This window comes from Branchiostoma belcheri, unplaced genomic scaffold, assembly GCF_001625305.1.
Source record: "Branchiostoma belcheri isolate BF01 breed outbred unplaced genomic scaffold, Haploidv18h27 scaffold36, whole genome shotgun sequence".
Lineage (NCBI taxonomy): Eukaryota > Metazoa > Chordata > Leptocardii > Amphioxiformes > Branchiostomatidae > Branchiostoma > Branchiostoma belcheri.
The window spans coordinates 1886435-1897422 of record NW_017803976.1 but is presented as its reverse complement, the minus strand read 5'-3'; the positions used below and the strand labels follow the sequence as shown (position 1 = coordinate 1897422).

The following is a 10988-nucleotide window of genomic DNA, read 5'->3' as shown; positions in this document are numbered from 1 at the left end:
GCTAACTTTTTTTTTTTGCAAAACTTTTTTTTTATTCGCGCGCTCGCATCAGTTTTGGGGTTCCAAGAGGATGTCATCCATATAATCAAATCAACATGGCCTAACTTGTTGGTTGTTGTTAGACATTCTTTTCAAGAAGTAACTTTTTTTCACACTTGCTGAGCTTAAGACCCCGTTCACACCAGACTTTCAAAAAATGGTTGAAACCGCTAAATAATTAGTGAGGGAAAACCCGGCTAAAACCTCAAGCGTTCATACCAGACTTTACATAACCAGTTTTGGAAAATCCTGTCCAAATAATGTCCAATTAATTGGTTGTTTTGCGCTCACACTAGGTTAAATAAAACACATTTTTGAAATAATGGTTGAAACCACTACATAAAAGTCTAGTATGAACGGGGTCTAAGAATGGTATGCAACAATCCACACTAACCATGCCATGCAGTCTAAATCCTGTTTGAAAGTTTAGATTAGACCTCAAGTTACCTGATGGAAGCCATCTTGTCCACTAATGTTACAAAGTTAAGTATAAACTTTGTGACATAAAAGTTTAGTACAAATCAAGGAGGTTAAAAAAGAGACCTGATCCTTGGTACAAATGTAATAAAAATTTCAAAGTGCTGCCATCAATATAATGGTCAGTAAACTTAGGAGACAAACTATGCATAGTTGAATGTTTGACTCATGCACACAATGTATACTAGACATATATATATCAGTGGGACATCATTTGAAAGAATATCTAACTTTTGACTTGTTTGTAACTTGAGAGGATTGGTATAACACTTTTCGAGTTAAGATTAGTGATGCATATATATACCTACACCCAATTTTAGGTTCAGGTCCGGATTCAAGTCCAGAGGTTTAGGTTCAGTTCCGGACTTGTAAGTCTGGACCTAAACACATAGCATATACAAAATTGCATGTTGGCAACCTTGCAATGTTGTGTGGGTGAAACTTTGGCCACATAACATGGAGGCCAACACTTGACGATGCCCGATGGCAATGTTTTCTTCATTTTGCAGCAAAGATTTTGCAATTTACGGAAGGTTTTAGGTGGTTTGGAAAGAAAAGGGGTATGTGAAATGGTCTTTTATGGTAATAAGTCCGGACTCGGTCCTTGACTTTTAGGGTTTTTTTTACTTGAACCTACACATGTAAACATTCTTACAAGTCCGGATCCAAGTCCAGTGAACCGGTATGCATCACTAGTTGAGATTATCCATTTTCTTCTCAGGTTTTAGGTTGGCAACTGCATACATGTGCTAGTAACAAAACTGTCATCTGTTCTGCCATCAGGGCAGCCTGGCTGACCTTGGAGCCAGATTTCAAGGTCAAAGGGTCTATCCAACACATGGTAAACTCAGCATTAAAGCTAGTCAAAGTCATTTCCGTAGGGTGGGCCAGTAGAGAACTCACAACCTACATGTCAGGGCTAATGCTCTTCTAGAAAAGGTTTCAGGAGGGAAATTTAATCATAAGGCCACACCAATTTAATTTCTTGGTTAACGGATTTTTCTAGAAAAATAATGGAGCGGGCGGGCGAAAAAAAATAAAAAATAAAAAATAAAAACAGGCCCAGGCATCCTATTATGGCCCAAAATGGTACAATAGGAGCCATGAAGTCAACACACCAGGCTGGTTCAAAATTTAAACAATGAATTTTGAACTTTTAATGATACCACTGCATTGAAAGATGGAATAACTGTAACGACTAGGATGAAAAGGACTGTTTTCAACTGTTCAGGGCAAAATACGAGCATTTTGCATGCGCAGTTGATTCTGAATTTTTATTTTTATTTGCAAATCAGAAAAAAATGAAGCGGGCGAATCCATTAAATTGGTGTGGCCTAAGGCAACTTTCGCAAACATGGAAATGGCATACTCCAAGAGTTAGTACCATACTCCAAACCATAAAACATTTTGTGATCGGGACTAAACATTAAATTAGTTTTTTGCATGTCACATCATATCATTGTGTATGCCACACCTGAACATTTGTAGAGTAAAACTAGTGTACATGTATGCATCCTAAATACTACAGATTACTGCGATAAACAAGCTAGCCGCCTATAATAATCATCATTGGATTTCATACACAATTTGGCATTGGCATCAAATGCATTTATCCACCTGTAATCCTTTTGCAGTAAGTTCCACACAGATATAGAGATTTGCTGATAATACTTGTCATACATGACTCAGAAGTAACTGAACTTGAACCCTACAGACTGGGGGTAACAGAAACCAGGACAGACTGATTGACCTTGAAGTTAACCTTCAGCACATGTGTGCCAAGTACACTTGAGGTTGTACTTGATCTTAGAATCAACTTCATCTCAGTGAGCGGCTGTGGGACTTTCAAAAAAAAAGGAAAAATTCTTCCAAAATTTCAATAAAATCATGTTTACATGGGCTTGCTTATAGTTTAAACAGACATTATGACCTGTAAGCAAGGAGCTTTCATCACAAGGAGAGCCATCGGCATTAGTTTCCTTTCAGGGATGTTCGTAGCATGTGTGAAAATTTAATTCACACCCAAGTGCCAAAGACACTCAGTTCCATAGAACTCGTGCTGTAGTTCATTTGCCCTTTGTTACGGTGGCAATAGCATCTTGGCATGGCCCGGGGATGACAATTTCGAGTGGTGCAATTTTAACTTCAGTGATTTCGAAGATGATTTTGATGATATAACGTTAGAGGAGGAAGAAGTCAAGTGAGTCTTCCAGACAGCAAAAGCTCCTTGCTGTAAGTTAAGATACAAAATCCTTAAAACACACTAGATCTGAAACAATTTACAAGTCAAACCAGACCTTGAGCTTGAGTCTACACGAAATACTCTAGATCTGGTCTCATCTTGTATGAACATGGTTGTCTTCATTACACCGAATGTCTTATATGTATAATATATACAACCAACAATGTCTAAAATGCTGTACAGTACTTTTCATTTCAGTTTCCCTGATTTACATTTTCTATTATGCAGTTATCTCTGATTTTTTTTTTCTTTGAAATCCTCTAAAAATGCAGGAAATGCCATTTCAGAAGGTTCATTTTTCAAAATTTCCTGGGGGAGCATGCCCTCAGACCCCCCTAGAAATCTCAGCTGGACCTTGTTCCTATTTTAAAAAATGATCTTTTTTCAACTTTCTGACTTTACACTTTATTTCAGACCGTACAAGGTGTGACAGCACTTCCTATGAGTACTGCTGACCCTTGTGTGGTTGAACACTGGGCAGTCGTGGGAGTAAAACCGGAAACCCAGCACATCAGCAAAATGTACTGCACCTGCACCCAGATTTTTCTCCGGTTTCTATTAGATGCTTGCTCTACATGTGATCTACTATTTATAGGTTCAACTTCTTCTCGCTTCTTGAGGCAGTCATTTCTGTCATTTCCATAATGTACATTTAACTACAAAATGATACTCAGCCCACACCAATTTAATTTCTTGGTTAACGGATTTTTCTAGAAAAATAATGCAGCGGGTGGGCGAAAAAAAATAAAAATAAAAACAGGCCTAGGCATCCTATTAATATTATGGCCCAAAAAGGTACGATAGGAGCCATGAAATCAACACACCAGGCTGGTTCAAAATTTAAACAATGAATTTTGAACTTTTAATGATACCATTGCATTGAAAGATGGAATAACTGTAACAACTTGGATAAAAAGGACTGTTTTCAACTGTTCAGGGCAAAATATGAGCATTTTGCAGTTGATTCTGAATTTTTATTTTTATTTGCAAATCAGAAAAAAATGAAGCGGGTGAATCCGTTAACCAAGAAATTAAATTGGTGTGGCCTCATCGTCAATAAACTATCTTCTGCCGAAGTGCTATACACAATACATTACAGGTTCCACACAGGTGCAGTACGTTCTACCAACTTGCTGTCAAACCATACAGCTACCTTACACATTCTGATCTGAAGCACACAAAAATACCGTCAGCCCTGTTGACTTCAGTAGAACATGGCAAAGTTTTTTCTGGCAGGGTTTCTCAACAGTAGGACTAAGATGAATGGTTGTAGGGGACCTTTGCTGTTTCCTGGTGGATAACACAGTGGCACTGACAGACAGGTCCAACCACTGGTACAACAGCTGGCCAAAACTCCGTGCCCATAGGAATTTGAATAGGTGGTTCTTCCCACTGCTTGAGGGACCAGCGAGTGCCGAAGCAGCGAGGTTCCTAGGGGGGTCCGGTGGCATACTCCCCTGGGAAATTTTGAAAAATGAACCTTCTAAAATGGCATTTCCTGTGTTTTTTAAGAGGATTTCAAAGAAAAAATCAGAGATTAACTTTTTTCAATGACAAAGTGAGCCGTTTTACTACGATTCCAGCCATTGCCTTTAAGTTACAATGTAGTCATTGAAAGAATTATAGTTCTTCTTCTTGGCTTGTCCTCGCAAACGAAGATCAGGAAGGTTAGTTCTAAAAAAAGTCATGTTTGCGTTGTTATAATTTTGCAGTAATAACGTTACCAGCAAAAATAAAACCACTGTGAACATTTCAAGATTTACAGTACTTCACAGGAAAGTTTTCCTTTACTCCAGTGACTGCTAATTACCAGTAATTGATAGTACTGCTAGTTAATGAATACCATAAGGCTCATTTTTCTGGAGTTCATTTTCAACAACCACAATAGAGTGAACACTAATGGCACACATGGGGCTTCTGTTTAGGTGTCTATACAGCATCAGGACTATATTGGCATCAAGCCATGACAACAGCCTTTTTCAAATGATCCACCTGCTGAAGCAACTAAAGCTTTCCGCAAATTCCATAGGCTTACTGGTGTATACAGTTACCAGGCATGATCCTCTACTCCTTTCTTTATGTTTACCGAAGGAAACATATTCGTTTTTTTGCTGTTTCCTCTTCCTCTTCTTCTCCAAACCAATAAGGTCAATGACCTGAACCAGACATCTGTTACCATGGTAATAAGTGTTGGGTTACATCATGTTGCAATTTCATAGCAAGAGGGATTTAGACTCCTGTCTGACCACAATGAATATAAATGTGTTTGAGTGAGAAATTCCTTCGCTACTTTTCTTTTTTTAGCTGTACACTAACCAAGAAGCATCCTTGACCTTGTAGTTGTGGCCCATAGCCAAGACTGAACACTTTGGCAAGGCTTCATATTGCAATCAATTCATTGACAGAAACAGAAGACTGAATAAAAACAGGGCTTCAGTGGCCTTTTTCTGCAACAGTGCAGGGAACAATTGAAAATTACCTGCACCACTCAGCATCTAGGATTGAGTATGAATCACACTAAAAACTGTTAAGAAACCATTGCCATTATTTCTTTCAGTACTCCATTCGAAACGTAGGCCAATGCATAAAAATTAAAATCAACATAAGGCCATGTTGATTTGATTATATGGATGACATCCGCGCGCGCATGAATTTTCGGCCGTTTCCAAAAAAAAAAAGTTTTCAACCATACTGTAAATCGTACAAAACAGTTGCAAAATGAGCAAAAATACACCATAAGTTACAGAAATATTAATAAAACCCATACCAATGTCGTAGAATGCCAAAATCAAACAAAAAAGACGAAATTGTAAAGAAATGAACTTGAAGACTAGATTATTCGCCAAACCATATTCTGTGCCATTTGCTCAACCCTCATGACCACGTAGATTTCATAATGAAAAGAACTTTTTTTTTTGCAAAACTTTTTTTTTATTCGCACGCGCGCATCAGTTTTGGGGCTCCCGGAGGATGTCATCCATATAATCAAATCAACATGGCCTAACCTACATGTGCACAATTGTGGATAAACCCAAGTACATGGACCAGTGCAGGTAATGAAAATAGACATCAGAAATACCTGCAGAGCTCTACCTGTACAGCTGTATATGCAGGTGTTATTTCATAGCCTGTGTAACATTTTCTACCCAAAAGTGCAAGAAGCCACTTTACCAAACGGATGGCACCCAGGCTAGGTATTTCGAGCTACCCTGTCCTGAACTTTTGGCCTGACAGTTTACATAAGGGTGATATGTAGGTTACAGGAAGAATCCATACTGTATCACTCTGAGGTGACCTGTAACATACTGGATATACAACTTCTGGGTTACCGACTTGGGTCAGAGAGACCACCCAAAAATCAATGTTAGGTGAGGCCCTCTTGGCTATAAGGTCTGCCCAAATTCTAATTTAGAAATTTTTACTGCTTCAAATTTTTCAAAAACTTGAGAATTTGTACTGTGAATAATTCCATCAGGTTGGCAAGAAGCTGTATTATAAGAGCACTTCAGCAAAATGTATTGTGCCTGCGCAAAACCCTGATTTTTCACTGTTTTCTTTGGATTTTTGGTCAACGTTGCAACAGAATTTTGCCTGTTGCAGAGGATACCTTTTCCAACACAACATTTGGAAACTACAGACGGAATGTCAACCTTATATACATCAATACAACCTTATATGAGACGTTCTGACGAAGTGCTGTGCATAGTGATGCATACCGGTTCAGTGGACTTGGATCCGGACTTGTAAGAATGTTTAGGTTCAAGTCCAAAAAAAAATAAAAGTCAAGAACTGAGTCCGGACTTACTATAAAAGACCATTTCACATACCCCTTTTCTTTCCAAACCACCTAAAACCTTCCATAGATTGTAAAATCTTTGCTGCAAAATGAAGAAAACATTGCCATCGGGCATCGTCAAGTACCGGCCTCCATGTCTTGTGGCCAAAGTTTCACCCAGAAAATATTGCAAGGTTGCCAACATGCAATTTTGTATATGCCATGGGTTTAGGTCCGGACTTACAAGTCCGGAACTGAACTTAAACCTCTGGACTTGAATCCGGACCTGAACCTAAAATTGGGTTTAGGTATGCATCACTAGGCCTGTGCACAATACATTACACTACTGTAACAGGTTTCACACAGGTGCAGTACGTTCTGCTGGTGTGCTTATTATAAGAAGGTTCTTTATTTGACATCCAGGGGTTTTCACATCCGGACGTTTGGCAACCAATTCTCTATTGGTTATGGGGTTAGCCAGCAGGAAAGAAGGTTTGTACACAGTATAGATAGACCTCCATAAAAGAAAACTGCTAACTGTAGAAAGGCTGACATTTGCTTTGAAGCAAATGCAGCAGATGGCTTCACCACATCCCCCATACCAAAAATGGACCTATCCTCCTCCCGCACAAATTGTTCCTAAACGGACTAAAAGGACTGTTCCTAAATTCAGATTTAATACCAGGGCTCCAGATCCCAAAATGTATATTTTTTGCCTAAAAATAGCCCAAAAAAAGACAATTCCAAAGGCGTGTATCCAAAATATGAAGAAAAAAAATCTGGGGGTATTTGCCCACTCTACCTTCATGCCAAATTTCATGTTATTTGGCCCCAAAATGGCAGAGTTGAATCCCTTTAAAGAAATGGCAGGAAAAGGAGAAGGAGAAACATGAGGGAAAACAATGTCACTTTGTGGTGTGGTGAAGCCATAAAAACTGGGATCACACATTTGCTTGTAGATTTCAGACCACCGGCTGCCTAGTGTTAACACAGACCATTGAGTGAACAGACTGTCTACTAGACACTTGTCCTCCTGAGATACAGATAGAACAGTCCCCTGAGAAAATGGAGTACAACTTTTGTTCACTCAGGAGAAAGTACTGAACACATTAGTGAGGGCCTGCAAGGGGGGGTCCCGACAACACTCTACGCTGAATTTGGAAACCTCTCGATTACGCTTTACGATAAAATCCAAGTGGCTACAACGCATTACGTAGAATTAAAACACTGAATACGCTCTACGCAAAAATATAAGAGCGGTCCGTCTCCGCTCTACGTAGAATTAAAACGGCCGATTACGCTCTACGGAAAAGGGCTTGCGGGCCCCCATTAGTCTGAAGAGATGTGTGAGATGAGTGAATGGTTAAGGAAAGTAGCGTGGATGCCAGACACTTAGCAGGCGACCTCATACCTTCAGCTATCCCCTTTAGGGAAAAAAACCTATGTTCCTAGACTGGTAGTTAAATTTCCAAGGGGCATGTTGGCCCTAGAAACAAGGAGTTGGCCCTGGAAACAGCCTGACATCCAGGCTATGGGGAAAAGAGACTGGGAGGATCAAAGAATTTATGTCTCTTTCTAAAGAGGCATACAAGAAAGTGGTACATTGTAGCAGTAGTACTGACAAGTGACAGTGAAATAAAACATGCACAGGATCTAGAATGGAATGAAAACGTGGGTAGAGAGAGTTAACTGTTTTCAATCTCTACTAGACAATACAAATACAAAGATTTCAGAACCCATTACCACAAAATATTGAATTTCATAGTCATACACAGCATTCCTGTCAGAGGGGTGTTATGGCACCTTTGAAGTTTTTTTGTGGAGGGCAGTTTCAAGTTTAACTGTCGTGAAAAACAGTTTGAAAAAACTTATCATTCAATCACTAACTTGTGTTCTTTCTTGATACAAGGCTCGAAATACTGGGTGCATGTGCACCTTAGTGCACCCAAAATTGGAGCTGTGCACCCAATTTTTTTACCGGTGCACCAAAGTATTTTTGTAGGTAATTTTTACATATCAAATGTATCATAGTGTACATGATATTCTTGGCATCTAAGTGTCATAAAAATAATAAAATCTTTGTTGAAGTACTTGTTTAAGCTTTTGAAGTTAGCTCCCATTTCGGATTCAACCTCAGAAGAGAACCAGTAACATCTGTAATTAGGTTTTGTTTTATATGGTGCACCCAATTTTTTAGGTTGGGTGCACCAGTGCACCTATTCCCAAAAATGAATTTCGAGCCCTGTTGAGATGAATTGTCCAGCTGCCCTCAATAGTGATGCATACCGGTTCACTGGACTTGGATCCGGACTTGTAAGAATGTTTAGGTTCAAGTCCAAAAAAACCTAGTAAAAGCCAAGAACCGAGTCCGGACTTATTACCATAAAAGACCATTTCACATACCCCTTTTCTTTAGAAACCACCTAAAACCTTCTGTAGATTGTAAAATCTTTGCTGCAAAACGAAGAAAATATTGCCATCGGGCATCGTCAAGTACCGGCCTCCATGTTATGTGGCCAAAGTTTCACCCAGACAACATTGCAAGGTTGCCAACATGCAATTTTGGGTTTAGGTCCGGACTTACAAGTCCGGAACTGAACCTAAACCTCTGGACTTGAATCCAGACCTGAACCTAAAATTGGGTTTAGGTATGCACCACTAGCCCTCAATATCCAACAGGGATGCTGTATTGATTGTATTTTGTCCCATGGAAAGCACAATTTAGAACTTTCTTCCTACCTTCTCTCCTGATGGCTTCTTCTTCTTGACCACGCCCGTTTTGAGGATGGGTCCTTTCCGTTTCCCCACCTGAAGCGAGGCAGAGACAGACTACCACATTAGACATGTACACATCACTGACTTCACACCTTGAAGTCTTAAACTACTGTATGTATCACTGTCGATCTGGAGACAATCGTGCATCCTCCACAGTCTGCAGGTAATGTTGTCACCTTCCCGAGCTGCATCATCGTTTCTATTACTGTCATTATAGCATTCCGCAGACAGGGGGCGCTAGTGTACGACCAGCACAGACCTGCGACCACGGCCGATGGCTGCCGGCGTCCACAGCTCCGGATGTCTGTGACGCTCTGATTGGCTAGAAGAGAAGGGAGAAGAAAGAAAAGGGTGTCAGGACGGATACCTGACCTGGCCATACCTCCAGCTTCCAGCCTTTTTTTTTTGTTTGTTTGTTTTGCGTAACCAGTAAACCACCTTTAGGCCACAGCAAGTAAATATTATGGATGACATCCTCCGCAGACTCCAAATCCAATGCGAGCGGGCGTAAAAAAAAAAGACGGGTCGAAAAAAGCAAAGTTCCTACATTTGGAAATTTTGACTCAATCGCTGTACAAATAGTTTTGATTCAGTGGAACATCACATATACACAGCCAGCATCACATATCACTGCATCAAAAAAAGAAACAAAACATTAAATCAGAGCCCTTTTTGTCTCCTCTCTATAGTTATATCTGCCATCCACATTCCGGCATGGCGACAGACATCTTTGCTCATTTTCGGGATGTTGACCACTGTCAGAAGGCAACAAAATTTCTTTTTTTTTTTTCAAAAATCAGTCCAAAATTAATGTGCGCGCTGATGTCATCCATAAAAATTACTTGCTGTGGCCTTAGGTGTACACCAGTTTAATGTACATGTAAGTAAAAGCTATGTAAGACCGGACTGTAAGGTTTAAGCCACTCACACCAGGAAGGCCCCCTACTCTTTTCGATAAGTGCGGTGAGTTCTTTAACGTGCGTGGGGTTTGACTATCCCCAAACACGGGACCTTAGACTTCAGCCAATGCATTAACGGCATGATCATATACTACATGTATATCAACAGCCTGGTCTAAGTCAAAGAACTAATTCAGGTCTCTCCCTCTCTATTGATCCATCTCATTACTTTTATGGTGTCCCTGATGTACAGTTGCTGTTAACCTTTCAATGTCAAAGTCGACTAAAACTATGGCTTCCACCTGGCCTGTGACACCTGGGAGAGTGTAAAGTTGCAACACTGGGTCCCACCTGTGGGCTGTAGGTATCCATTATGCAAGGTGGGTACAGCTGGTGAGGACTAGGGAAAAAATGTTATGCTTCCCGTTTAAGGCCACACCAATTTAATTTCTTGGTTAACGGATTTTTCTAGAAAAATAATGGAGAGGGCGGGCGAAAAAAAATAAAAATAAAAACAGGCCTAGGCATCCTATTATGGCCCAAAACGGTAGGATAGGAGCCATGAAGTCAACACACCAGGCTGGTTCAAAATTTAAACACTTTTAATGATACCACTGCATTGAAAGATGGAATAACTGTAACAACTAGGAAGAAAAGGACTGTTTTCAACTGTTCAGGGCAAAATATGAGCATTTTGCAGTTGATTCTGAATTTTTATTTTTTATTTTCAAATCAGAAAAAATGAAGCGGGCGAATCCGTTAACCAAGAAATTTTAATTGG

The 10988-nt window shown here is 39.9% G+C and overlaps 1 protein-coding gene across 2 annotated transcripts in view; it reads right to left on the bottom strand.

Moving 5' to 3' along the window:
• Positions 1 to 10988, bottom strand: part of LOC109476123 (uncharacterized protein C19orf43-like) — a 30488-nt gene that overhangs the window by 6634 nt on the left and 12866 nt on the right. The window contains exons 2-3 of one of the 2 annotated variants that reach the window (XM_019777019.1): positions 9568 to 9630; positions 9273 to 9341 (exon numbers count right to left, since the gene is read on the bottom strand). In XM_019777019.1, coding sequence (XP_019632578.1) covers positions 9273 to 9341; positions 9568 to 9630 — 132 coding nt within the window. The remainder of the gene's footprint in view (positions 1 to 9272; positions 9342 to 9567; positions 9631 to 10988) is intronic. The other variant, XM_019777020.1, reaches the window with a different exon arrangement.